The sequence below is a fragment of the Aspergillus brunneoviolaceus genome (assembly GCF_003184695.1).
Source record: "Aspergillus brunneoviolaceus CBS 621.78 unplaced genomic scaffold BO95scaffold_51, whole genome shotgun sequence".
NCBI lineage: Eukaryota > Fungi > Ascomycota > Eurotiomycetes > Eurotiales > Aspergillaceae > Aspergillus > Aspergillus brunneoviolaceus.
Genome location: NW_020290781.1, coordinates 195,657 through 222,420, shown reverse-complemented (window position 1 = coordinate 222,420; position 26,764 = coordinate 195,657). Strand labels below are relative to the sequence as shown.

Below are 26,764 nucleotides of genomic sequence, written 5' to 3'. Positions count from 1 at the left end.
CAGTCCAGCCGGAACGCACAATCATAGCGAATCGCAGTCATATCGAATAGCACGAGCCAGAAACAATTAATGCTATACCATGAATCATCACACGGAGGATCCCTGCTGCTCATAGGCTTTCCGTTCCTCTTCGATCATGTCAATAGCGTCAAGCACATTAGCATCTGCAGCTGCAGCATACACTGCGATGCGCTGCAGACCGCCATCGCTTGCACCACCATAACCCAAATCAACCAGTGTAGCCACGCATGCATCAATGCTGGTTTGCCGCATGGTTGGAGTCAGCTGTGGCTGGCTAGAGGAGCCTTCGGGCTCTCGGTGATGTCTAGCACGGTGACTAAAGCCTGGCCTTGGGCGGCCAAAGGAATTGTGAGACGGCCCGGGCTCTACTTGGCCAGAACCTACACCATGACCCTTCCAGGATGAGTGAGGATGCTTCATAGATCTCGAGCGTCGACTATGGCGACGAGGCCCAACCTGACTCTCAAGCTCGTCTGGCACATGGTGACTTGAGGAAGGGATCTCTACCGGCTTAGCAGCATCGCCGCTGGTTTCCGGAAATGTACCCGGAATGGTCGACGACGACGATGAAGATGTTAATCCAGCATCCAGACTTTTGGGGCCGTCGTCTGGGGTTTTACTCTGAGCCGGCGCGGTCTGATAACATTGCATAGCACGGAACTGCGCTTCTAGCTGCGAAATCGGTGGGAAGCGACGCTGCTCGACCTCTGCAGTCAAATCTGACAAAGTTGATGGGATGCTGTTCGACCTTGATGGCTGCGGAGAACCCTCAGGGAGGAGTGATGGATAAAGGATGTTGAGCTGATCAGCATCATCATCTGATGAGATTTCCAGGCCATTCAGGGAGGACACCACATCGCCTCGCTTGCGATTATCGCTGGAGCACAGGTCCGCCACCGTCAGGGGCACCGCGCGCTTCGCGGAAGCCTCGTCGACACTATGCCTTGGAGGTGACGCCACGGAACCCTGAAGCTCTGATGGCCGTTTTGAAGGGGAAGTAGCACTGGCCACTGGCTGATTCGATTCAGGTTGCGACTGAGATTTCTGTGGTCGTAACCCGAGAATGGGCGAATGGTCACTGAACTCCAGGTTGATGGCATGTCCGTCAATATGTTCTCCCTGTAGAGCATCCAAAGCTGCCTTTGCTGCATGTACTGTTGGGAACTGTAGGTATCCAAATCCAGCATGTTTCCCAGTTTCAGATTCTTGGGGGAGGTGGACGTCAACCAAAAATCCTTTGGAGGCAAAAACGTCGGTAATCATCTTTTCACTGACGTCAAAGCCTACATTACCAATGAACAATGCGGTACCCTCTTCGGAGGGTCGCACTCCACGCGGTTGACAAGCGGCGGGAGGGACATCCGTGGAGCCCATATCATTGTCAGCCGGCACATCCGAGAAGGTCGTGGGCCCGACTGGGTATCGGCCTTGGTGTCTTCCTCGATGTAAGTGTGACCGCAAGTTTAAAGGATGATGGTTCAAATGAAAGTGAGGTGGTGGTAGAGGGGGTGCAGAGGGGTAGCCATTGCGGAGCTCCGGTAGTGTTGAGAATGGCCATGATGGAGGGACTCCTGGAGGAGGTTGCCAGTGCGGAGGTGGCGGATGATGGAAAAAAGGAGGAAAGGGAGGTGCGCGTGGATGGTGATGAGGATAAGGAGCCGGAGGTGGGTAAGGGTGAGGGCGGCGTCGAGAATGATGCATGGGCTGCATAGGAGGCTGGACATTGGGGAAGCGGATGGGTTGAGTCTGACGACGAGACGGCTCTGAGATCGGATCACTGGAGTCGAGATTGCTAGACATCCTAGGCTGAGCCGCAATTTCCTGCAACCCGGCATCCTTTGCCTCGTTTTCCTCTTTCGTAGTTGATTTCTCTGTTTCGAGGCCCTTAGTTGAGTCTGTTGTTTCAAGACTGGTCTCCGTGCTACGGGCTTGCGTGAATTCGGGATTCCTGTCTGACACCAGATCATCCGAGCTCCGGTGCTCTGTGGATGTAGCAGAAGATTGCTCATGTGGCCTGGTCCGATTGCAGCCAAGCTCTGTCTCGAATGCCTCAAACAAGGTGTGGCCAACGTTGCCAAGTTCGGACGCCATGGAGCGCAGGCTTTCCACTGTGCTCGTGGCCGTGGGAAGCTCGCCCTCTAATATGTGGGCCGCCTGTGCAGTCACTGCTGGAGAGTTATTTAGGGAATTAGTCACTTGTCTGAGCTGAGCTTCTACGGCTGCAAGAGCTCCCTGCACGGAGGCCCCAACATTTTCAGGTATGGCCCTCTGAGCGTTTTGCAGTTGTCTCTCAATCTCAGGCAATCTTGACATTAACCCAGAGCTGAGCAACTCAGCCCCGTCAATCAAACTATGCATTGCGTGAGTAAATGCTTCGGCTGCATTCTGAGGCCTGGCCGATCTTGACTCTGAGTTTGACTGCGACGAGGAGGAGGAGAAGGATTCTGCGGGGGGTGTAGGACCAGTTGCAGGCCGAGAAGCACTGAGAAACTTGGCCATCTCAGCCTCGAATGCAGCCAGGAGCGATTCGGACTCCTCGATATCAGCTGCGTGAGCATCTCTCTGTGGAGAATCTGAGCCTTCTGCTGTCTGGTGGGTGGTTGATGCGGAGGGTTCTGCAGGTGTGAACTCGGTTGTCGCATCATTCATATCCTTTGTCTCCCGTGTTTCCTGCTTGCATTCGAATTTCTTCCACAGCTCCGTGACTGAGTTTGACCGTCGAATGTCAAAAATATGCATAGGTTCGAGGGCCGGTTGGGCGGCTGTGATAGGATCGAGTTCTGCATCAACGGGTTCCTCAAGTCGCTGTGAGAGCTCAAGAGAAGAACCGACCTACCATTATACAACATGTCAGTACTCAGATCAACGGTCAAGGATTGGAGCTCGTACCGTGATAAGCTCCCCATCATCTTCGTCAAGATACGTCAAGCGGGCTCGCGGATGGCTGGAAGATAGATTATCATATTGAGACGCCGACAGCTGCACGATACCCCGGCGTCTCGTTGGAGACAGGGGGCGGTCTAGATCTGCGGCCTCATTTGGAGATGACGATGGTGAGGACCGGTGGAGATCTCTGATTTGGAAAGGCTTCAACATCTCTGAAGCTAGCGGGCGGTCGCGGGAGAGAGAGACTCCGTCCCAAAGCCGCCAGAAGAGCAGGTTTCAATCAGAGACGATAGATGATCGTAGTTTGTAGGTCGCAAAGGAGCGATATCGATATCCGAGGAAGAGTGGACCGCACGGGATAGGCAGCGAGCGGGTAGATGCAAAATGTCAATGTCGAGAACTGACAGAGTGACTATTTGTAGATAAAGAGATAGAGACCCTGGAAAGGTGATAAGGAGGGAAAGTTGCGGAGGCAAAGGAAATCAATACACAGAAAGCCTATAGTCGTCACTATTGCTGCTGCCTATGAGCGGGTGATTAGTAGTAGCAGTGGTGGTGTTGGTGGTTGTACCAAGTCAGGTCAGTCGTCGTATGTAATCTACTGGGCAGCTTGGATTTGCCTTCGGTCCAAACAAAAGAGTTTCCGTGAAAGAGAGCAATCATCGACAGTACAACTAAACACGAGCGATTAAGCAAGGCAAGCAGGATCCAGGCAGCGATATATTGGAGACAGACTCGAGGGTATGGGGGAGGGGCAATAGGGATGATGTGAAGAAGGTCGATCAGACAGTCTCCAATGAGGATGAGGGAGGAGGGGGGGAACACTTCAAGGTTGGCCGGGTCCTCTTCCTCAGTTCTCAGTCTCACACAGTCAAACAGTCAAACGGTCAAAGTAAAATCAGAGGTTCAATCAGTCAATCAACCATTGGAGAAGCTGCTCCGTTCATTTTCCAGTTCCCAAAGCATCCCCCGCCTTTGAGGTCTGCTGATTGGCCCGGGGGAGGCCCGTCAAATGACCCGTTCATCATTGCGGCTGCGAATTAGTACATTCTACATTAGCTATAGTTAGTATCTTCTATATGCCATTACCACTACAAAGAAATGGATCGAGTCGGAAACATCTCAGACGATTATTCTGAACAAAAGGCGAAATAAAACGGACAGTCAAGACAGAATACCCTACTACGTGTGTTGGTTCAATAGGAATTGAATCCTATTCAGGCTAATCAATCCATACCTAGCGATCCCGATCAGGGAGTACATTCGACAACACACCTCCTACACTCCAACACCCATTCCAATGGCCAACACACGGAAGCACGTTCACATCACATTCTCACCGGCATAGAAGGATTCTTCCTAATTCTTTCCTCCAACATCTCAAGCCCTCCGCTCCCTCCTCAATCGCAATTCTGAAGCCTAGTGCACCTCCTCGTGCTGGATTTGCCTGTCTTCAATGGCCGCCGACGATCCCGCGACGCGTGCTGAGCCGTCCTCCACAACCGAACGTAATGTGAAGCACGTCGTACTCGGTGATCTCCTTTTCCAGACCTGGTACCAGTCCATATATCCGGAGGACTTAGTTAGTAAGGATACAGACAGGTTGTACGTCTGTCGCTGGTGCTTCCGTTACTCGTGCGACGAGCACGCCTACGCGAAACACACGCGCCTTTGCCCACACCGGAAATCACCGCCCGGGGTCAAGGTCTACGAGCAGGGAGGCTACTCGGTCTGGGAGTTGGACGGCGAACATCACAAGCTCTACGCGCAGAACCTCTCCCTGTTTGCGAAACTGTTTCTTGATCACAAGTCGGTCTTCTTCGATGTCGTGTCCTTCTTCTACTACCTCCTCGTTTTCACCGACCCCGCCGACCCCGATTTCTACCATGTGCTGGGATTCTTCTCGAAGGAAAAGCTCTCCTGGGATGCCAACAATCTCGCCTGTATCCTGGTCTTCCCCCCGTACCAGCACAAGCAGCTTGGGAAATTGTTGATGGGGGTCAGTTATAAGATTAGTGCCTGGGAGCGCGACAGTGGGTTGATCGGCGGGCCGGAGCGACCATTGAGCGAAATGGGTCGCAAGAGTTACGCGCGCTTCTGGGAGGAGCGTGTGGCCAGACACTTGCTCTTGCATGGTTGGAAGGCCGAGGACGCAGAGGAAGCTGCTGTGCCACAGAAGTCGAAGTCCCCTAAGGGCTCGAAAAAGAGATCCGCCCATGAGCTCATGACAGTGCAGGACATTGGTCTGGCAACGGGCATGTTGACCGAGGACGTCATCACAGCTCTCAGGGGTCTGGGAGTAGTTCAGCCGGCCACGCCGGCCAAGAAGCGGAAGTCAAAGGATTCATCTGGAGCGACTAGCGCTGGGGGTGACTCAATTGTAACAATACGAAAGACAACCGTCCTCGAATGGGCCAAGTCTCATCATATGGCCCTGTGGGACCCGGTTAAAGATGAGGGGTTTCATGGTAAATGGGCTCAGACCGATTCGGACGAAGAGAGCAATGGGGACAGTAATGAAAGCGGCGATGGATAGTCTCTCTTGCAGCTATGCTCCTTTCTGTATGCGCGTCTGTGGAACAGCGCCCTTTGTATTACTACTATCTACATACGCTACTGACCGTATGAAAACGCCATGTACGATTGGATCCCGATTTAATAACTCCGCAGAGCAAGACTGGCGTGTATATGAATCCTAAACCTTGCGAAGGTCCTGAGAACAATGCCGCGGCCGAGGACAGCTCAGAAAACCTCCAGGAGCACATATCGAACCAAATTATGGTAGCTTAGGCCAGTAAACCGGTGCTAATTTCTGGCGGAGTGCGAGCTCTGTGGATTATATTCGATTCAATTAGGATGTGCCAAAGATGCATTAGTATGGCCAATTTTGAGCCTACTTTCGACGTAGAGTATTTTTCTAACCTGCAAACCGATGAAGAAATTCACAGAAGTGCTTTACATGATATGCCTTGTCTGTAGAAGCCACATTACTCGTCCATACCACCAGGTCCTGACTGTCTGCTCATTTGACGGGCCTTGAGCAACTCATCGCAAAGTAGAAGGTTCGAGGCAATGCCCGTGCTGGAGGCAATGCAATTACGCAACACACGGAAAGAGTCAAAAACACCCTCTTGCACAGGATCCATCGGCTCGCCGGTGGTCAAGTCCAGACCGGCGTTGTTGCCGTTGGCGAGCTCGTCTTGAAGCATCGCCAGAGAGTCCTGGATATCGTGGCCCGAGTTGGCTGCAAGAGTCTTGGGAATGATCAAAAGTGCATCGGCGAAAGCCTGGACACCCCATTTGGCCTTACCCTTAACAGTCTTCTTGAAGGCGTCGGACGACAGGTGGCCGGCGCAGGCCACTTGGAACGCACCGGCACCGGGAACGACACAACCATCGACGATGGTGTTGTAAACGGAGCGCAGACCGTCACGAACAGCGTCCTTCACTTGCGCAATGGTGTGCTGGTTGGGGCCCTTGATGAGGATAGTCACGGACTTAGGATCCTTGACTTCCTCGACGAAAGTGTACTTCTCCTCACCAAGCTGGTGCTCATAGACAAGACCAGCCCAGCCGAGAACATCGGGGGTCATATCCTCCACGCTGTTCTGTGCGACACCACCGCAAATAAGCTGGAGACGCTCCATGTTTCTGCGCTTAGCTCTCCGGAGAGCCAAGATTCCGTTCTTGACAAGGACATCCAAACTCAGGGGGTCGATTCCCTTCTGGTTGATCACAACGAAGCTCTTCTTAGGATCGTTGCCGCAAACAAGCTTCTTGAGCTCCACGATTTTCTGCAGCTTGGCATCCACAAACTTGCGCTCACTCTCCACCAACTTGTCTCTTTGCTCAGCAGAAGAGTAGTAGAAACCGGAGTTGATTTCAGATTTCTCGTACTCCAAGCTGACGTTCAGTGTCAAGATGAAAGCATTCTCCACACGCTTAGGCATATCGGGATGTCTGGCGCCGTGGTCAAGAGCGAGACCACGGATGAGCTTGGTATCGGAAGAAGTGCGGTGTTGCATCGTCATAATCTCAACCATGTGCAAATCGGGCTTCTCAGGAGCTCTGTGGATAGCGAGGACGGCATCGACAATATCGGGGGTGAGCTTCTCAGCGAGGGCGCTGTTCAATTTTGTGCTGAGGGACGTCCGGGCGACGGACAGTAGGAGTTCGCGGTCGATGGCTCGCTCGATCTTAAACTGATCGAGGAACTAGTTATATGCCATCATACTTCAGTATGCCGAAAATGTAGAAATTTCTCTAAGATAGCATACCTTGAGAGTCTCGTTCTTTGCAATCTCATAACCATCCGTGATGACTCTAGGGTGCAGACCCTCGGAGATGTAACGATCTGCCTGCTTCAAGAGCTCTCCAACCGACAGGACAACGGACGTCGTTCCGTCGCCAGTAATATCATCTTGAGCTGTCGCAGCACGAGCGATCATAACCTTCGAGGCAATTAGAAAGGGGCTTTCGATATATGACCGGAAAGGTAACTTACAGCCGTGGGGTTTTGAATTTGCTATTGAAATTAGTCTCTAGTCGATGGAAGAAAGCGCTGGCCAAGATAGACTTACCATCTCACGGAGAAGAACGTTGCCATCTTTAGTTAATTTGATCTGATTGAGACTCTGTTGTTAGACCTTCGCTCGACCGGTTGAGAGGAAATAAATCATACTCCGCCTGCACCGTCCACCAACCTATGATTTGTTAGCTAATTAAGAAGTTGGGAAGTTATCAGGGACACCAAACATACATCTTCAACGTTCCAGAGGGACCAAGATTAGACTTCAAGACATCCTGGAGACCCTCACCAGCGCTAATGTTCACTTTCAAAGCCTCCGCTCTCCGCTGTGAGCCGTTAGTCTCTGCTAGGCCACTGAGGGGCTATTGTGAGGAGGGGGGGGGATGGATTTCATACCCTCGACTCGGCCTTGGGGTTGAGTAATTGCGTCGCAGACATTTCTGCAGAGGGATTGAATGACAAGCAACAAGGACCCAACGAAAGGACTTGAGATTAAACCAGCTTGCTGTTGCTATAGGCCCGATAGAGGATGCCCGCACTGCCAGAAACCTTAGCGGTGGTGTTTGCCGTGAATGCGGTGAGCCTCTGGTTTTGGCAAAAAGCCCACATTCTGTGTTCGCACTAGCGCCGCTGCGAAAAAAAAGAGCTCCGACGGCTCGACTCTGCAAATCTACCCTCCTAGGCTTTTCTTCAACTCCACGTCGCTCCACGCCCCGGTCTACGGTCGCAAATTCCTGGGAAATTGAGAAGCGGGCTCAGTCGCTCGCACGTGAAGGACCTTTTCTTACATTTTTTTTGGGCCTTGATCTCAATTTCACTATGGCCGACTATCTTCTCTGGGAGGGCCCTATCGGCTACTCTCTCTTCAAGGTCGCCCACCAGGGTGACAGTGTCGGCAACCGTTTGAAGGAGGTTCAGGAAGGCGTTGATGACCTTGCTAAGTTCGGAAAGATGGTTGAGCTGGCCAGTTTCCTGCCTTTTGAGTACGTCAATCGGGCTTTGAGGGGGATTTTTCGCCTTTTTTTCCCGCTAGAATACTGACCAAGTCCAGGAACAACAAGCAGGCCCTCAGTGAAATCAACGACATCTCGGAAGGTGTCGCCTCGGATACGCTCGTCTCTTTCCTCGAATTGAACCTTCCCAAGCCCAACAAGAAGAAGAAGGTCGTTCTGGGTCTGTTGGACAAGGCTCTTGCTGGAAGCATTAAGTCGGCCTTTGACTTCGTCGACTGCGAAACCGGCGAGACCAGCGAGGTTGTTCAGGATATGCTTCGTGGAATTAGACTGCACGCCACTAAGCTGCTCAAGCAACTTCGTGAGGGTGATATCGACACTGCCCAGCTTGGTCTCGGTCACGCCTACTCCCGTGCCAAGGTTAAGTTCTCCGTTCAGCGCGACGACAACCACATCATCCAGGCCATTGCTATTCTCGACCAACTCGACAAGGCCATCAACACTTTCTCGATGAGAGTGCGCGAGTGGTACTCTTGGCACTTCCCTGAACTTATCAAGATTGTCTCGGACAACCAGCGCTACGCTCAGGTTGCCTTGTTCGTCAAGGATAAGAAGGATCTGACTGATGACAAGCTGCACGATCTTGCCGCCCTCGTCGAGGATGATGAGGGTGTTGCCCAGAGCGTCATCGATGCTGCTAAGCACAGTATGGGTCAGGAGATCTCTGAGACTGATATGGAGAACGTGATCTCTTTCGCTCAGCGTGTTGTCAGCTTGTCGAAGTATCGCAAGTCTCTCCACGCCTACTTGGTTTCTAAGATGAGCGTTGTTGCTCCTAACCTTGCTGCTCTGATTGGCGAGATCGTTGGTGCTCGCCTCATCTCCCACGCCGGAAGCTTGACCAACCTCTCCAAGTACCCCGCCTCTACTGTGCAGATTCTCGGTGCCGAGAAGGCTCTCTTCAGAGCCTTGAAGACCAAGGGTAACACCCCCAAGTACGGTCTCCTGTACCACTCGTCCTTCATTGGCCGGGCCGGTCCCAAGAACAAGGGTCGCATCTCGCGCTTCCTTGCCAACAAGTGCTCCATCGCCTCCAGAATCGACAATTTCTCCGAGGAGCCCAACACCAAGTTTGGAGAGGCCCTGAAGGCCCAGGTTGAGGAGCGCCTGGAGTTCTACGCTACTGGCGCCGCACCTACCAAGAACGAAGTTGCCATGGTACGTATATAGACGTTGCTACTTCCATAGAAAATAGCCATATACTGACATAACGTGCAGAAAAACGCCATGGATGCTCTCCTTGCTGATATGGACATCGACGCTGAGCAGAGCGACGATGAGATGAAGGATGCTGAGTCCGACAAGGAAGACAAGAAGGCCAAGAAGGAGAAGAAGGAGAAGAAGGACAAGAAGGAAAAGAAGGAGAAGAAGGAGAAGGGTGAGAAGGAGGACAAGAAGAAGAAGCGCAAGTCAGACGTTGGCGAGGGCGAGTCAGAGAAGAAGAAGCGGAAGCACGACAGCGATGCTGAGCCGTCCAAAAAGAAGAAGAAGGTCTAGAAGCACCACCAAGTCTTGGGACAGGAGGGCGTCATTATTGTCGAGGCGTTGTCGGGTTGATTTATTCTTGCCATCTATGTTCTGTTTTCTCCTTCACGACGTGACGGGCTGGGTATTTGTAAATTATTCGATTGAGGCCTGTGTCGTTCTAAAATTTCCTTGTAGTTCTGCAAATCTAAATCGGGATTTTCATATACTTTCCTCGCTCCTTCACGCCACACAAATCAAGTGCTTTGTTGTTTGAACAGGCATCCATGACTGATTGATTGATTGACTGCTAGACTAGCTGCACGTTGACGTTTGCTCCGTCAGACATTGCTTATTCATTGTCTGTCGGAGGGACCGCCTGGTATAATCCAGGCCAACCAAGCAGTGCCGAACCCCCTCACTTCACCTCACCTCCAAGGATAATCCAACCCTGTTGTACTCTAGCCCCCCTCCCCCTTTCTTCCTATCATGACAACAAATCGCCCGCAGCTTCTTCGCCATGATGGCTTCTTCTACTGTCTCTGATATTGATCCATCAAAACGCTGACCAACGTCTTGCCGGAAGCCTACAAATTGCTGGGTAATTCTTCCAACCCAAACTACTGGCGCTCGGGCGCTGTGATGCCCCCACATCCGCTTGCAGATTTCGCCCCGCGATGATGTCTTCGAGCTTGACGACGATGCCCTTCAACTCCCCTAAGCGCAAGAGGGCATCGTCAGAGGATACCGACCAGTACAGTCCATCGTCACCCACATCTACTGTCTCGATACTCAGCCTTCAGGAAGCCAGACTTCGAGAAACTGAAGACTTGGGAAGGTACAGTCCTCGAGCGGTAGTGGCCGGTCGCCTAGGAGAACTGGCCATCCGTGGAGACCGTCTATCGACTCCCCCAACTCCTTATGGGTTAGATCAGGGCGCTGTCACGCATTCGGTGCCGTCGGGATGCTGGCCTGTTCTATACGACTCTATCTTTGGGCCTTGCAAAATGCCCGAAACTGGCTCTCACGCAGAAGATCAGCCCAATCTAGACGAGTCGACGGAAAACACATGCCATCCCCAGTCTGATAATCCCAATACTGGCATCTCCGCATCGCCTAGAAAAAGGCAGTCAATCCCGAGTCCCCGCAAGAAGAAGAACCCATCGGTCACATCTAAGATTCGCAGCGCGGGAAGCTCACCACCGCTCACCGGCGATGCGCTTGAAAATCCGCTTACATGGCATGACTCGGAGATCACTGGACACAACCCTTCAGACCCGAGTGATGATGGCTACGGGATAAATGGCATCGGTTTTAAGCCTACTGCGGCCATCGCATGGGCCAGGTCGCAAAAGAGGCAGAAACAAGTCGCAGAATGGAAAAACCGGGAAGCAAGAGAGGCACGAGAAAAGCGACGAGAGCGACGCGATGGTGCCGATTTGGATAAAATCCGAAGCATTCAAAGTGGTGCCATACAGAAGAGGGTCAAGTTCAACATGTGATGATATAGGCAACCAAGCCCACGGAGGCAATTGAGTGCGATTCTCAAACAATCTAGCAGTTTATTTGAAGGCTACTGCTACACCTGTACCTAACGATCTTGCACGGAAAGATGACTGATTATGAGGTCACTGCTCGATGCGTTGGCACTAAAATAGCCGAAGCGAACACGAGGACATGGATGGAGCTCAGAATAGAACAATATGTATGTACCTGACATGCATACCACATGACATATAATAATATACAATGATTTCCTGAAGATATACTCCAAGACTCCGCGCAAGGTGCAATTGACTCTACCAGAACTTGTAGTTGGAAGGGTTGGTCCAACTCTTCCGTTGCCTCTCTTCTTCCGCCAGGCGCGCGGCTTCCTTTTCCTTCTGCTCCTTCTCGCGCTGCTTCTTGAGTTTGAGCTCCTTCATCAGCTCCACAGCCTGTTTCATGCCGTCCAATTCCTGTACTCGACGTCGCTGGCAAAATTCATGTGTTGCGAGGGCGGTAATGGCAAATGCGCCCACGGCCCAGTTACAGGCAGTCCAAATCCTGGGCAGCCCTGATATGAGGAAACAATAAGCCACTGTTCAAAGAATGACTAGTTAGGGCGAGCTGGTGTGATTAACTTACCTCCAATAACACCCCTCACCCCACCTATACCGAACCCGGCGCCGATTCCGATAAGCAACGAATCCCGAGCACAGGGTGCTTTGTAGAAAGACGTAGCATTCTCCAACGACATTGACTTCATAGCTTCGGTAACCGTGATGTCGGCATGCTTCTTTCCGGACTTGATCCCAGCAGAAGGAAGCATGTTGACAGGCTCTTCAGGGTTTCCAAATGCGTCCCAAAGTTTTCCGACTTGCGATTGAGGTATCTCATGCTTCAGCTTCTTTTGAGATGTGAAATCCGATGCAGTATTTTGCGATTCCGGCTCCCTTTGCTCCGGAGCAATGGTTGTGGAGCCCCGCGTATCGTCAGCCATGATGTTATTTTGTTTGAACTCAGTTGCAGCAGCAGCAGCAGCAGCAGCAATCACCTTTACGGTAATGCGGGCGGAACTTCTTCGCAGAGAAACAATAAGGCCGCGGACATTCGCACGATTCCGCGATCCGAGAACCTGCCCGGCGGTACAACAAAAGCGGATAATTTCCCCGTGACAAGGCGATCGGCCAATGGCACGCGTAAAGTAGAAACGCGAACGCGTTGGAATGGCGCAGGTCGAAATCTAATTTACTCTGGTGGGCTCCGCAGCATACAGTGGGGATCGGGTCGATTCAAGTGCAATCGAGATACTCAACTTTACAGCCAGTCTTGAATTATTCTCCTACTAACAATAACCACTCTAGCGAAGCTGCGAAATTATGTGCCACCCTTTCCCTTCTTGAAACATCAACCTCTTATTATCTTTTTTCCATGTTCTATCGACATCATCTCCGCATCTTGCAGTGATCCTCAGGCCCGGCCGGTGGGCACGTCGTCGCAATGCCTTCAAGAAAACCTAGCAAATTCGGCAACAAGTTCCGATCTGGGGCTGCTTCGTTTAACCCGAGACGTACGAAGACCGTCGAGTTCGCGTCCCTCAGATCGACAGAAGCTACGTCTCAAGATGAGAAATTCGAGGCCATCCGGCTGGCGAACAGCATTGACGAGTCCTTGGGCTTTCCGCGCTTCGAGGCCGGTGAGAAGCGAGTGGGATGGCTCATCAACATGCACAGCACATCGATTCAGGATCCGAATGTCCCCGGTGGACGCGCCGGTGTCGATTACTACTTCCTCGAGGATGGCGGCACCAGCTTCAAGGCGACAGTCGAATACGACCCCTATTTCTTGATCGCCGTGAAGAAAGGCCACGAAGCGGAGGTTGAGGAGTGGTGTCGCAGAATGTTTGAAGGGCTCGTCAAGAAGGTGACGCGCGTGGAGAAGGAGGACCTTTCGTTGCCGAATCATTTACTTGGGCATCGCCGGAACTATCTTCAACTAAGCTTCGCCAATGTCAGCCACTTGCTGGAAGTACGAAGGACCATCTTGCCTCTGGCGGAAAAGAACAAGAAGAATGCGACAGCGATGGATGCTTATGTGGAGATGTCAAGGTATAGTCTGGGACCCATGGATTCTATGGCCCTTGAAACTGACTGAGTTATTGAAGCGGCAACGCTGGCTTTGACCTCTTTGATGATGAACTAATTAACGAGTCACGATCTAATGCCACTATGAACGCGAGCGACTTTATTGTTGATATTAGGGAATATGATGTCCCTTACCATGTCCGAGTTTCTATCGATAAAGGTAGGTCGCTTCTGCTCCTTCAAGGTCGCTCGGCTAATTGTTTCGTAGACATTCGCATAGGAAAATGGTACACAGTCGAGTCGAAACACGGAGTTATCTCACTGAGCTGTATAGAAGAGCGACTCACTCGTGCCGATCCTGTCATTCTCGCGTTCGATATCGAAACGACTAAATTACCTCTCAAATTCCCGGATTCCGTGATTGACCAGATCATGATGATATCTTATATGATTGATGGCCAAGGTTTTCTTATCACAAATCGAGAAATTGTGTCTGAGGACATCAACGACTTCGAATACACGCCAAAAGCCGAGTACAACGGGCCATTCATGATCTTCAATGAGCCAGACGAACGGAGCGTCATCGAACGGTTTTTTGAGCATATCAAAGAGGCGAAGCCGACGGTCATTGCCACATACAACGGTGACTTCTTCGACTGGCCCTTCGTTGAGGCACGAGCTAGCGTGTTGGGCATCGATATGTACAAAGAGATTGGCTTCCGGAAGAACAGCGAGGATATCTACCAGGCCGACCACTGTGTGCATATGGATTGCTTCGCTTGGGTCAATCGTGACAGTTATCTTCCTCAAGGAAGTCGTGGCTTGAAAGCCGTCACTGTCGCGAAGCTTGGATACGATCCTGACGAGCTCGATCCAGAGCTGATGACTCCGTACGCCAGTGAGCGTCCCCAGACTTTGGCGGAATACTCCGTGTCCGATGCCGTGGCAACATACTACTTGTATATGAAATATGTTCACCCTTTCATCTTCTCCCTTTGCACAATTCTGCCTTTGAATCCAGACGACACTCTGAGGAAGGGAACTGGAACGCTTTGCGAAATGCTTCTGATGGTGCAAGCATACCAGGGCAATATCGTCCTACCCAACAAGCATAAAGACCCTCCAGAAGCTTTCTATGAAGGCCATCTGCTCGAGTCGGAGACTTATGTTGGAGGGCACGTCGAAAGTATTGAGGCTGGTGTTTTCCGAAGCGACATACCAGTCACCTTCAAGGTAGACCCGGCTGCTGTGGATGAACTTCTCCGTGATCTTGATGCGGCTTTGAAATTCAGCATTGAGGTCGAAGAGAAGAAGTCAATGGACGATGTCACCAATTACGACGAGGTCAAGAAACAGATTTCTGACAAGTTGATGGGCCTCAAAGAGAAGCCGCATAGGGATGAGGTTCCTTTCATTTACCATTTGGATGTCGCTTCCATGTATCCGAACATCATGATCACGAACCGGCTGCAACCAGACTCCATGATTGAAGAGTCCAACTGTGCCGCTTGTGATTTCAACCGGCCCGGCAAGACTTGCGATAGGCGAATGCCATGGGCTTGGAGGGGTGAATTTCTTCCTGCAAAACGCGACGAGTACAACATGATTCGCCATGCAGTTTCGAACGAGAAGTTCCCCGGAAGGTATAAAAATAGCCCAATGAGGATGTTTGGTGACTTGAGTATTGAAGAGCAAGCCGGTATCGTCAAAAAGAGACTACAGGATTACAGTAAGAAGATCTATCACAAGATCCACGATAGCAAAACAATAGTCAGAGAGGCTATCATTTGTCAGCGGGAGAATCCGTTCTATGTCGACACTGTTCGCAGTTTTCGTGATCGAAGATATGACTTTAAGGGGAAGCAGAAGGTCTGGAAAGGCAAGACTGAGGCCCTGAAATCGTCTGGTGCATCGGCTGCAGAAATTGATGAGGCGAAGAAGATGATTATCTTGTATGACTCCCTGCAGCTTGCCCACAAAGTCATTCTAAACAGTTTCTACGGTTATGTGATGAGAAAGGGTTCTCGATGGTATTCCATGGAAATGGCTGGCGTGACATGTTTGACCGGAGCTCGCATTATTCAGATGGCACGAGAGCTGGTTGAACGTATCGGTCGCCCTCTTGAGCTCGATACTGACGGTATCTGGTGTATGCTTCCTGGTTCGTTTCCCGAGAACTTCACCTTCACTCTAAAGAACGGCAAAAAGCTCGGTATCTCCTATCCCTGTGTTATGCTCAACCACCTTGTGCACGGAAGCTACACCAACCACCAGTATCAGACTCTTGTCGATCCAGCTTCATTCAGATATGAGACCCACAGTGACAACTCTATCTTCTTCGAGGTTGATGGGCCTTACAAGGCGATGATTCTGCCCACTTCCAAGGAGGAAGATAAGAACTTGAAGAAACGTTATGCTGTTTTCAATCATGACGGGTCTCTGGCGGAACTGAAGGGTTTTGAGGTCAAGCGTCGAGGAGAGCTGAAGCTCATCAAGATTTTCCAGACCCAGATTTTCCGCTTCTTCTTAGAAGGGTCTACGCTTACCGAGACTTACGCCGCAGTAGCCAAAGTGGCTGATCGGTGGTTAGACGTGCTGTACGAGCATGGTGCGACTCTGGCCGATGAGGAACTGATTGACCTCATTTCTGAGAACAGAAGCATGACCAAGACGCTCGAGGAATATGGGAACCAGAAGTCGACATCTATCACAACCGCTCGACGCCTCGCTGAATTCTTGGGAGAACAAATGGTCAAAGATAAGGGCTTGAACTGCAAGTATATCATTTCTTCGAGGCCAAGGAACACTCCTGTTACTGAGCGAGCCATTCCTGTAGCCATTTTCTCAGCCGAGGAAAGTGTCAAACGCTTCTTCTTACGAAAGTGGCTGAAAGATGACCCTGGTGATATGGATCCTCGAACGGTCATTGACTGGGATTACTATCTCGAGCGCCTGGGCTCCGTGGTGCAGAAGCTCATCACCATCCCAGCTGCCCTACAAAAGATTCGAAACCCTGTGCCCAGAGTGGCACATCCGGACTGGCTGCAGAGGCGTATCAATCAGAAGGATGACAAATTCAAGCAGACGAAAATGACGGATATGTTCACCCGGTCAGAGAAGACCCCCTTGACAGACATCTCCACAAACATCCTTGATCATCGCGTCCAACATACTGGTGACCTGGATGAGGTGATTGGCAACTCCACACAGAAGTCGAAATCGTCACCCGAAAGCAAGGTTTCTCAAAAGAGAAAGCACCCTGAAGGTCTTCCCAAAACCTCCCTTGATCCGTTTGCTACTCTACCAACCCAGATGCCATCGATTACAGATGACTACGTTGGATTCCTGAAGTATCAGAAGCAGAAATGGAAAATCCAAAAACAGGCTCGGATCCGTCGCCGTCAGCTGTTCGGAGAGAGGGTCAATGTTACTACCGATTCCTTGAGCAATCTTTTCCGGAACCAGGCGGAGCTATTGTATATCAATACATGGCAGGTCTTACAGCTTGCTGAAACATCGCGGCCTGGTATTGTGCGAGCATTTGTCCTCATCGATCGGAAAGTCCATGCACTCACTGTTAAGGTTCCCCGACAAATATACGTCAACCTGAAACAGGATTCTCTTCCGGATGTGGATGTCCCTGACTGTGAGGTTGAGAAAGTCAACCATACATTACCAAATGGACATCCGTCAGTTCATTTATTCAAGTTGACATTATCGGAGGAGACATACATTCGCGAAGCCAACAAGATTGATATCCTTCTGCAACACCCCAGTGTGGAAGGTGTTTATGAAAGGAGCGTTCCTCTCACCGTTCGCGCAGTCCTCAAAATCGGCAGTATTTGCACATTCGATGAAGAACAGCGAGGCGTTCTCGGAGAAGGCCTGGATAAGGGATTCGACCTCTCAACTCTCTGTCATACGAATACCGATCAGCCTTATCTGCTGGACGCTCCTATGGCATACCACTATCTGTATCATGTTACTTCTGGCGACAGGCAGATGTTTGCCATCTTCTCCACGACGAAGAATGAGGCTCACATCGTTATCCTTAATCGTACCCGGGACGTCCAAGGCCTTCCAAACGTCGATAAGATTTACGCGGAACTTCGTGCGCGCAGACTGCAGAACTTAGCTGCGGACAACACACAGACTGCTTTCGAGTATCAGGAGAAGCTTCATTTCAAGACCACGCAGGTGACCACAAGAAGGAAAGCTCACTTGGAGGTGGGGGATCTGATCAAGAAACTGAAATCCGAGGAGACTCAGCCTGCCATTATGGTCATTCAGTCTCATCAAAGAAGCCGCCTATGTCATGACGTGCCCATATTGAAGGAATACCCTATTCTACCTGTGAAGCCTGAGGTTTCAGACATGGAACTTCCGCCCTTAGGTTGGCAGACTTTTGTTGCTCGGCGCTTGGTCACACATTATCTTTATCTCTCTGCTTGGGTGCAGCATATGACCTTGCTCGCAAGGTATGGTGATGTTCCTCTCTGCAATCTGGAGAACGACGATCCTCGCTTCATGATCGATATCTCCTATGCCAGGCGTCTTCAACAGAATAACGTTGTGCTTTGGTGGTCCTCGAACCCGAGGCCTGACCATGCAGGCTATGAGAAAGACGACATAACAGGCCCTCTGGAAAAGGTTCCAATGCCGTCCGTAAATATGCCGAACGCATATACAACTGTGTGTATTGAGCTCGAAGTGCGCAACCTCGCCATCAACACGATTCTGACTTCATCCATCATCAACGAAATGGAGGGAGCAGATACACTGCTGGCATCATCTGGCACATCAGCCGACGCGAGTGGAGGGGTGCTCTACTCGGAGAAGGCATTCACTTCAGCCGGGGCCGTTGTTCTTCGGGAAATGGTGAAGAACTGGTGGACTGAAGCTTGTGATGGAAACAGTATGGCTGATATCATGGTGCAGCATCTGATCCGATGGGTGGAGAGTCCTGCTTCCTGCCTATATGATCAATCACTGCACCATTATGTGCGCATGTTGTCAAGGAAATCGTTCCAGAGACTGATGGCCGAATTCAGACGAGTGGGTGCAAACATTATCTTCGCAAGCTCCACTCGCCTTCTACTCCACACCACCAAGACGGAAGTGGGCAACGCCTATGCATTCAGCCAGTACGTCCTGAAGTCCATTCGGGCGAATCCGTCATTCCACTTCATCGACCTCGAGATCAAGGAATACTGGGACTATTTACTCTGGTACGATGAATACAATTATGGGGGCAAAGGATGCCAGGAAGTGGCCGAGTCTGACGAGCAGCCGTTGGAGACGGTCATGCATTGGCAGCTTAGTCGGTTCCTACCCACGCCCATGCAAACTGTCTTCCATGACTGGGTAGTCGAGTACATCGAGTTGATGCACGGTCTGAAACGCCCTGATAACGACTCATCGACTCCTCGGATGACGCAGATCCCCATCGGGCGTCCGAGTGATGAAGAAAGTGAACAAATCTCGGCTATTCTCGCCGAGAAGTTTTCTAAACCGTTGAAGAAGCAGATTACGGGTCTTATTCGCCGACAGCGGGATGAATTGCTACACCCGGAGCTGGCATCCGACTATGCTTTTCCTGTCCTTCCTGGGGTGCTTTCAAACCCCAATGACGAGAAACGCAACCCGGTTCTGGAATTGGTCAAACTGCTGATGCAGGTACTCAGTCTGTCCAAGACTACCACAATGGAGACACGACTGCTGCGTCGGGAGCTACTTGCGCTGTTTGAGATTCGAGAATTTAGCAAAGAGGGTCGATTCGAGAACCCCGGAGCAAGCTTGAAAATCCCTGAGCTCACCTGCAACGCCTGTTGTCTGATCCGAGACCTGGACTTGTGCCGAGATGAAGATGTGCTTCCTGATCCTGGCACGGAGTCGAACAAATCTTCGGTGAAACCTTGGCGCTGTCCATTCTGTCAAACCGAGTATGACCGGCTCGCGCAGGAGGAGACCCTCATTGGCCAGGTGCAAGGATTTATTGTTGGCTGGCAGACTCAGGACCTCAAATGCTCCAAGTGTGGGGGATTGAAGATCAGTGATTTCATGGAGCATTGTTCGTGCAGCGGGGTGTGGGTGGAAACGATGAACCGCGGAGAGATTGAGAAGAAGCTACGGCTCCTGGATAGTGTTGCGAAGTTCCACAACCTCAAGCTGCTGGAGACTGTCGTGGGGGAAGTTCTAGGACAGATGTAATATGGTTGGTCTTTGTGCTCAGCGTTAGGTTCAGGTTTGTTGGTGACATACCCTGCTTGGTAAATTCTGATAGGAGGATAATAGCTTTGGATACCTTGGCGTTTAAGGGGCAGTTAGCATAGCCTTGCGCATGAGCTTTCTTGTATATAGTTATAGATCAAGTGGATACATAGTCGTGGATTGTGGCTAAATATTCTTTTGGTTGTTTTCCTGGCGAATTGTACTGTACAGGCAGTAGAGAGGAATGGCTTTATCTCAGTTGCACGTGCGCCACCTAAACAACTAACTTAACTCGACTAAAAAGGATAAGGTAAGGTAATCCGCAATCGCATGCTCGATCAAGCTCTCGACACTTTCGACAGCCGTCTCTTTTCTTCTTTAACATTTAGATTACCTGACAAGATACACAGGTACACAGATTCACGACCACCCCTTTTCCAGTCAACTCACCGAATCGTACTCGAGTACGTGCCTGACCCGTCAGTGGCCAAGTTTCCACCGCGGACCCCGCAGTCGGATGCACTCCCCACCACCCAAGCCGATCGCGATAGGACGAAACAGTCCCTCCCTCTTACTCTCCCCCTTTTCCCAGACGGATAGCAACATCTCCCTGCTCGGACGAGAGCTCGGAAGTCTGTTTCCTCTGTACGCCGATCTTCCCGTTTCCAGTCGTTTCTTCAGGGTCGCTATTGTTGTTGTTTGCTGTTCTCCGTTCACTTTAAGCTGACTGCGGGGCCGCGTTTCACAGGCACTTTACTTATCAGCTCTCACTTTCTCCTCCTTGCTGTCTCCGCTGAGCTCGTGGCAGCACCGGCTGTTGTCGTGTCTCGCTTCTATTATCCTCTTGCCACGACCCTATATATTCTCGGATCTCTGCACTGCTCTTGATCCATGGCATCACCAGCGCAAACAAGCCAGCGCCCCAAGGTCCAGCCTTGTCGGTACAAGACTGGCAAAACGCTAGGCGCCGGTTCTTATTCTGTGGTTAAAGAATGCGTGCACATCGATACGGGCCGTTACTATGCGGCGAAGGTGATCAATAAACGCTTGATGGCCGGGCGCGAGCACATGGTAATTATTTCTGAACTACTACCGGCCAAATGGGATGCATAGATATGATCGCACAGAGGCTAATGGTATGGGCGATCTATGCACCTTGACAGGTCCGGAATGAGATCGCAGTGCTGAAGAGAGTATCGATGGGTCACCAAAACATACTGACCCTAGTCGACTATTTTGAAACCATGAACAATCGTATGCCATCCAATATTACTTGGGTTCGATAGGCGCAGGGGCTCTAGGACGCTAACATGTTCTTCAGTTTACCTGGTCACTGACCTTGCGCTCGGTGGAGAGCTCTTCGACCGTATCTGCCGAAAAGGGAGCTACTACGAATCCGACGCAGCGGATCTCATCCGTGCGATCTTGTCTGCGGTTGCGTATCTACACGATCATGGCATCGTGCATCGCGATCTCAAGCCAGAGAACCTCCTGTTCCGGACTCCCGAGGACAACGCGGATCTGTTAATCGCAGACTTTGGCCTGTCTCGGATCATGGACGAGGAGCAGTTCCACGTGCTCACCACGACATGTGGTACGCCTGGGTACATGGCACCCGAGATCTTCAAGAAAAGCGGCCATGGAAAACCAGTGTACGTCTTGATCTGGGAATATTCCCATCCAGAGCACCTTGCACTTTTCGAATCAAAAGTATCTGACACGTCCCCTTTCGCAGAGATATCTGGGCCATTGGTGTCATCACCTACTTCTTACTCTGCGGCTATACCCCCTTCGACCGCGACTCCAACCTGGAAGAGATGCAGGCCATCCTTGCAGCCGACTATTCCTTCACGCCCCTTGAATACTGGCGCGGCGTCTCGCCCGAGGCGCGCGATTTCATCAAACGCTGCCTAACCATCGACCCCGCCGCGCGAATGACGGCCCACGCCGCCCTGCAACATGCCTGGGTCAACCCGCCCTACGACACCGACGTCGACAAGTTCGGCTCGGGCGAGGATCTCCTGCCGACGGTGAAGAAGAACTTCAACGCACGACGCACGCTCCACAAGGCCATCGACACGGTGCGGGCCATCAACAAGCTCCGCGAGGGAGGAGGGCTCATGATGGACGGCGTGATGAGCCTCGACCCCAAGCCCGAACGCGTCGTTGGGAACGACGTCTACGAGGAACAGCAGTATCCTCTCCAGCACCAGGGAGATCATGCCGATCACGACGGGGACATGGAAATCGACGGACGGGGCAATGCCCGCGGGCAGACGGAGGAGCAGATTCGGGCCCAAGAACGTAAGGTCAAGGAGACGGTGGCGGGGTTGTGGAGCAAATCTGCGAAGAGATGATATATGCATTGATCACATGTTTCGTGTCTGTCGGATGATCAAGATAGCCTAGATACCATCTTTTCGTTGCTTCCTCGCTTACTCCCTTGCTTCTTGGCTGAAATATATTGATGTCTGTGTGGTCGATCCTACAAATATAATCTTACCAATATACGCACGATGTTTCGAGCACGACGGGTGCTGCATACTGGTTCCAAAATCCAGATCGGAGCCTATCGATTACGAACTATTCTCCCCGGCGGCAGCTGTTTCGTTGAGCTTTGAAAAAAAAAATGAAGTTTATGTCTTAATCCTATCCAGAAAAAAAAGAAGAAACACGAACACGCCCCCCGCCTTACCCAAAAATGAAACGCACCATCCCCTTCACTCACAATGAAACCACACCATTAGATCATCATTATCATCATCATTAGAGATTCGACCCCAAATATCCCAGACAAAAGGAAGTCTATTCATGAAGGGGCCCCGGGGTGGATCAAAATCACCCAACCAACAACTTCTCGCTCCCATCCCCCAACCCCAGAACCCACCGCCGCCACTCCTGCCACTCGGCATATGTACAACTCGCCTTCAGCCCCTGATACTTGACCGCCCGGAAATCCGAGACCTGATCCCATGGCGGCTTGACCGAAGACGTCCCGCCACTACTGGTGTTACTACTATGATGATTACTCGAGCCAGCCCGAAGAAACCGCCTTGCGGCACTGCCGTTGCTGCTGCTGCTATTGTTGTCGTCCCACCCGGCTTTCTGCATCAGGCTCTTAACGGTCTCCTCCTTGGTCCAGCCTTGTTCGACGGCGACGTCGGGGAGATAGGTGGCACCGTAGCGACGGCCGCGGTGGATGAAGGAGATGCGGAGGCCGTGGAGGCCGAGGATCCAGTCGAGGGCGTTGGTGCAGGGTTCGAAGGTGCCTAGGAGGGTTAGGGAGCAGGAGAGGGAGGGGAGGAGGGTGGAAGGGATGGGGGCGAAGCGGGTGTCTTCGAATGCACTATCAACGGGGTTTTTGTCTGTCAGTGTTTCCAGTTTCCCTGTGGCGAGATTTCTTTTTGTGGGGTTCCCTTACGAGGTAAGAGCGTAGTCTCTCAGGCCCTCGGACAACTCCTGAGCCTCGAAGGTTCCGATACACCCGCGGAGAGACTTGTGGCCGTGGCGCGAGAGGGTGTTCCAGGTTACGAAGAGCGGGTACTCTTGGGGCTCGGGCGGCTCCTCGCGACGGGAGCGTCCGCTGGCGGCGTCAGAGAGCGAGGAGGACCCCGGGGTGGTCAGCGTGGTGGATGTGGTCAGTGTGGAGTGCGAGGAGTTGAGCGATGAGGGCCGAGTCGTCGTGGTGCTGGAGCTGGACTGCAACCGGTGCACGCTGGGCAGCTTGATCTTCCGGTGACCGCCACCACCACGCCCACCACCTGCGGGTTCGTCGTCGTCGTCGTCATCTACGCTGAGCGGATAGTCCGTCTCCTCTTCGGTGGCCTGCAGCGCGGAGAGTTTCTTGAACTGTTCATGGCGGGCCCAGAGTTCCTCGACGGAGGCCAGGTCGATGGGTTCCTTGCGTTGATAGGAGGCTGCGAGGCTCTCGAAGCAATAGTAACAGTGGGCCGGCGTGGCCATCTTTTTCTTCGGCTTGTCTTGTATCTGGGCTCTCGTTGGGGTTGCGTTAAGAATGGCTAGGTTCGTTTACTCCTGTTTGATCTCGCCGCTGGATCCACCTGGCTGTGGCTCTTTCGGTTTCTTGGGAATTTGAAGATCGTGACGAGTACGGCTGTCACTTCCGTCCGGCCTGATGGGATACACGGCTGCTTGATGTTGAACTGAGTTAATGGGTCTATGGGTTAGGATGTTCAACGACTATCGAGGCGGCCGTGGTTGAAAATCGGTCAACGATAGAAAAAGCCAGAGAGCCCGTAGAGCACAGCTCACAACCTCAGGTCCGCCCGGGAATTGAGTCCGTTGAAGGCCAAAGAGGGGTCGGAGAGAGGGGAAGAAAGAGGGGGGGAAACCGGGCTGACGACACCCAAGCCGATAAGACATTATTATCCCACGTGATGCTGCTGAGAAGCGGATTCGGGGCGGGTTTATCCGTAACTCTGTTTGTCCCTCGCTGTCGGGTGATTCACTCAAGAGCTGAGCATGGATGGGATGATCTATAGATGAATAAGCATCTTGAAGTGCATTACACTATTATGAGACTTGAAGCTCGTCAATTCGAGTATGTTATGATTTGACGCTGTCAATCAATCAGGCATCACGACATTTACCGATATATCTGTGAGAAGCTTCATCCTCGTCAGCGTGCTGATATATTTGCACATCATGACCAACCTCGTGTCTATATACTTAAGGAGGCAAATTGTTCTATGATCCTTTAGTTCATGGTCAGACGAGCATAAACATCAACGAGGAATTAAACCATGCCCTCATTTGTCGTGCTTTGACTATCATGCATTGACACATGGAGGAATCACCTCCGATGGCCAGTTACCACGAAACTCACTAGTATTCGCGTAGGCCTGCTCGGCTTGCAGCTATCTCCGGACGCAGGATTGCCGTTCTGCGGTTACCTGCCCTTGCGCAAAGTGGGAGCCTTGGTGCAGATGTCTACTTATAGACGTGAAGACGAATTTCGCTCACTAGTGTTCACCAATGAGAAACACTCGAAGCTGGTGGCTTCGAGTAATCAGTGATGGCGGTCATCCTTCGGCATTTTGAGACCCATCATGGAGAGCATGTTTCCTGCCGGCCCGGCAATACCAGCCTGACCATGGAGACTCTCAAGCAGATTCTTTGCAAGGTTGATATCAGAATCGCCTTCATCTAGATCTGGCATCTCTTCCTCTTCTTCCTCGCCCGATTTGCCCTCCCCAAGTTTCCGCTGATCTTGAGCTGCCTTAGACCGGCGGTTTAGGTCAAGAACTCCGGTACCTCGAAGTTCCGCTTCCATCTGTCTTGATAATTCCTTGATCTGCTCGGTGTCGTCTTCGAAATCATTGTCGAGCTCTTGCACTCTGTTGAGCGGTGGGTGCCCAAATACGCCCCTCTGACCGTGGCCTGACCCAGACGGCATTCCCATCATTTCCGCCATCATTCTTGAAAACTCCTCCTCATTGAATGAGGCTTCTTTGTCTTCGCCCTCATCGCTCAGCTCATCTTCATCATCTTCATCGTCTTCGTCCGAGCTGAAGTCATCGATAAATTCCGCTCCTTCAAAGCCAGCTGAGTCGTCATTGAGGAATTTTTCAAACTGCGCCACGATGCGCTGCAAGTTCTCTTGTGCATTGGAGTCACCAAAAGCACCCCGTGCACGCGATTTGTCGTCGTTGCCCATTCCCTTGCCTTTCAGTTCCTGGTCTAAATCCTCAAAGCTGATATCTAGCCACTTCTCGTCATCTTCCTGTACATCCCAGGTTTTTATCTCTTCATCTGTCGGTAATTGTTCATCTCCGGTGTCCAGATCTTCCAAAATAAGGTTCATTTCTCTCACTGTGGCTTTATCCTGATTCTGAGGGTCATTGAGCAGCATTTCGAACCCGCACGCCAGCTTCATGCCTATTTCTGCCCGTCCGTAGGCTGTTTGATCTTCCTTCGCCGGCAACTTCTCAGCCCAGGACTTGGGAATGGGGAAGTCTTGACTTTTAAGCTGTGCGTAACCGACCCGGGTGAAGCGCACGCTGACCGTAACGAAGTCCTCCGGCTTGAAGATGAAGCTGCTGATGTCCTTCGAACGCAAGGGCCGTAATGCGATCGGGTCTCTGAGATAAAAGGCCTCCACGGCCGCGGATATGTAGGCTGGTTTCTGATGTAGCAGGAAAGCGACCTTGCGGGGAGTGGTGACCAATGCGGAGTGGAGGTTCTCGTTGATTTGTTGAGGGTAATTGCGGAGACGATAAAATGCTTCCTCTTGTATCATGGTCGAGCGCATGAGTCGCGCGGGTTCCTCCATTATGATCTTTCTCGCATCTGCAAACGACAATTTCTCTGTGACTCTGTCCTTCTTATCGTTTTTCGGCTTGATGATAACGAGTTCACCTTTGTTGATCCATACCTGGGAATGATACAGGTATTAGTAAAGCCAGATGGGTATGATAAATTCGACAGGACAGTGACAAACCCTGTTCTCAGCGACCTCCGGCTCCAGCCACGCAGGCAATGTGGCAGCGGCCTCCACGAGGAGGAATTGTCCGTCACCATCTACAACTCTGGCCCATATATCCTTGTGCTTCTTGGTCAATTCGCGCAACAGATACACAATAACCCATTCATCTTCGATGGAGTCTCCAAAATTGGTGCGCCCATGCAAAGATGTTACCCCTGCAATGGAATCAGTACCAGGGCGCATCAAGCCTGGATGGAGGGGCATCGCATACCGTTATCCTTGGTGATCTCCAGCAGAAAACTTTCGCGCTGCCAGATATAATCCTTCAACAGGTCCTTTATCAGTTCCGCAGCAGTCTTTTGCACCTCGACCATTCGCGCTCGCGTTTCTGCAACCTCGTCGAGCGTAGCGGGGGCGGGGCTAGAAGGGATGTGATATAGCGCATAATCAACGGCATCGTCCGGAATCTCTGGCTTGGGAATGGGGCGAAAGGTGGACTTGAACCACTCAAGATCCTCCTGCGACATTGGCGCCATGGTGAGAACCGGTTCCCAGCCGACTTGCCGCGGCTTTCTTTGTGGACTATTGGGTTGTTGTGAGTGATTGGGAAATGAGCTGAAAATGAGCAGTG

General features: G+C 51.6%; 11 protein-coding genes across 11 annotated transcripts; 5 read left to right on the top strand and 6 right to left on the bottom strand.

Moving 5' to 3' along the window:
• Positions 1–87: 87 nt before the first annotated feature.
• Positions 88–3,117, bottom strand: BO95DRAFT_367921 (uncharacterized protein; the record flags this gene model as incomplete). Its single annotated transcript, XM_025582803.1, has 3 exons — positions 88–1,942; positions 1,979–2,853; positions 2,911–3,117. The coding sequence occupies 3 exons, from the start codon at positions 3,115–3,117 to the stop codon at positions 88–90; spliced, it is 2,937 nt and encodes a 978-aa protein (XP_025440278.1).
• Positions 3,118–3,988: 871 nt separating this feature from the next.
• Positions 3,989–5,587, top strand: BO95DRAFT_444921 (putative histone acetyltransferase (MysT1)). Its single transcript, XM_025587006.1, has one exon. It carries the CDS (start codon positions 4,364–4,366, stop codon positions 5,441–5,443), a length of 1,080 nt encoding a protein of 359 aa, XP_025440277.1. The 5' UTR covers positions 3,989–4,363; the 3' UTR covers positions 5,444–5,587.
• Positions 5,476–5,783, bottom strand: BO95DRAFT_203804 (uncharacterized protein). Its single transcript, XM_025581055.1, has one exon. It carries the CDS (start codon positions 5,670–5,672, stop codon positions 5,508–5,510), a length of 165 nt encoding a protein of 54 aa, XP_025440276.1. The 5' UTR covers positions 5,673–5,783; the 3' UTR covers positions 5,476–5,507.
• Positions 5,763–7,990, bottom strand: BO95DRAFT_444920 (chaperonin-containing T-complex subunit CCT6). The gene is made up of 7 exons (XM_025587005.1): positions 7,832–7,990; positions 7,667–7,761; positions 7,589–7,610; positions 7,488–7,529; positions 7,412–7,432; positions 7,185–7,358; positions 5,763–7,121 (listed from the first exon to the last, which is right to left on the bottom strand). The coding sequence occupies exons 1-7, from the start codon at positions 7,871–7,873 to the stop codon at positions 5,895–5,897; spliced, it is 1,623 nt and encodes a 540-aa protein (XP_025440275.1). The 5' UTR covers positions 7,874–7,990; the 3' UTR covers positions 5,763–5,894.
• Positions 7,991–8,102: 112 nt separating this feature from the next.
• On the top strand, positions 8,103–10,136 carry sik1 (snoRNP complex protein NOP56). The gene is made up of 3 exons (XM_025584444.1): positions 8,103–8,418; positions 8,487–9,606; positions 9,667–10,136. The coding sequence occupies exons 1-3, from the start codon at positions 8,255–8,257 to the stop codon at positions 9,943–9,945; spliced, it is 1,563 nt and encodes a 520-aa protein (XP_025440274.1). The 5' UTR covers positions 8,103–8,254; the 3' UTR covers positions 9,946–10,136.
• Positions 10,137–10,613: 477 nt separating this feature from the next.
• Positions 10,614–11,414, top strand: BO95DRAFT_454832 (uncharacterized protein; the record flags this gene model as incomplete). Its single annotated transcript, XM_025588285.1, has 1 exon — positions 10,614–11,414. One exon carries the CDS (start codon positions 10,614–10,616, stop codon positions 11,412–11,414), a length of 801 nt encoding a protein of 266 aa, XP_025440273.1.
• Positions 11,415–11,543: 129 nt separating this feature from the next.
• Positions 11,544–12,494, bottom strand: BO95DRAFT_444917 (cytochrome oxidase biogenesis protein, Cox20 subunit). The gene is made up of 2 exons (XM_025587004.1): positions 12,040–12,494; positions 11,544–11,968 (listed from the first exon to the last, which is right to left on the bottom strand). Exons 1-2 carry the CDS (start codon positions 12,392–12,394, stop codon positions 11,712–11,714), a joined length of 612 nt encoding a protein of 203 aa, XP_025440272.1. The 5' UTR covers positions 12,395–12,494; the 3' UTR covers positions 11,544–11,711.
• A 224-nt stretch (positions 12,495–12,718) lies between these two features.
• On the top strand, positions 12,719–19,799 carry BO95DRAFT_393759 (DNA polymerase epsilon catalytic subunit POL2). Its single transcript, XM_025583674.1, has 3 exons — positions 12,719–13,502; positions 13,559–13,698; positions 13,747–19,799. Exons 1-3 carry the CDS (start codon positions 12,895–12,897, stop codon positions 19,686–19,688), a joined length of 6,690 nt encoding a protein of 2,229 aa, XP_025440271.1. The 5' UTR covers positions 12,719–12,894; the 3' UTR covers positions 19,689–19,799.
• Positions 19,800–20,579: 780 nt separating this feature from the next.
• Positions 20,580–22,045, top strand: BO95DRAFT_465665 (serine/threonine-protein kinase; the record flags this gene model as incomplete). The annotated part of the gene is made up of 4 exons (XM_025589152.1): positions 20,580–20,759; positions 20,852–20,942; positions 21,010–21,340; positions 21,424–22,045. The coding sequence occupies 4 exons, from the start codon at positions 20,580–20,582 to the stop codon at positions 22,043–22,045; spliced, it is 1,224 nt and encodes a 407-aa protein (XP_025440270.1).
• Positions 22,046–22,304: 259 nt separating this feature from the next.
• On the bottom strand, positions 22,305–24,040 carry BO95DRAFT_444914 (AMMECR1 domain-containing protein). Its single transcript, XM_025587003.1, has 2 exons — positions 23,110–24,040; positions 22,305–23,034 (listed from the first exon to the last, which is right to left on the bottom strand). The coding sequence occupies exons 1-2, from the start codon at positions 23,649–23,651 to the stop codon at positions 22,527–22,529; spliced, it is 1,050 nt and encodes a 349-aa protein (XP_025440269.1). The 5' UTR covers positions 23,652–24,040; the 3' UTR covers positions 22,305–22,526.
• Positions 24,041–24,241: 201 nt separating this feature from the next.
• BO95DRAFT_418138 (putative regulatory factor Sgt1) lies at positions 24,242–26,760 on the bottom strand. The gene is made up of 3 exons (XM_025584443.1): positions 26,405–26,760; positions 26,149–26,348; positions 24,242–26,082 (listed from the first exon to the last, which is right to left on the bottom strand). Exons 1-3 carry the CDS (start codon positions 26,667–26,669, stop codon positions 24,718–24,720), a joined length of 1,830 nt encoding a protein of 609 aa, XP_025440268.1. The 5' UTR covers positions 26,670–26,760; the 3' UTR covers positions 24,242–24,717.
• Between the last annotated feature and the right edge of the window lie 4 nt (positions 26,761–26,764).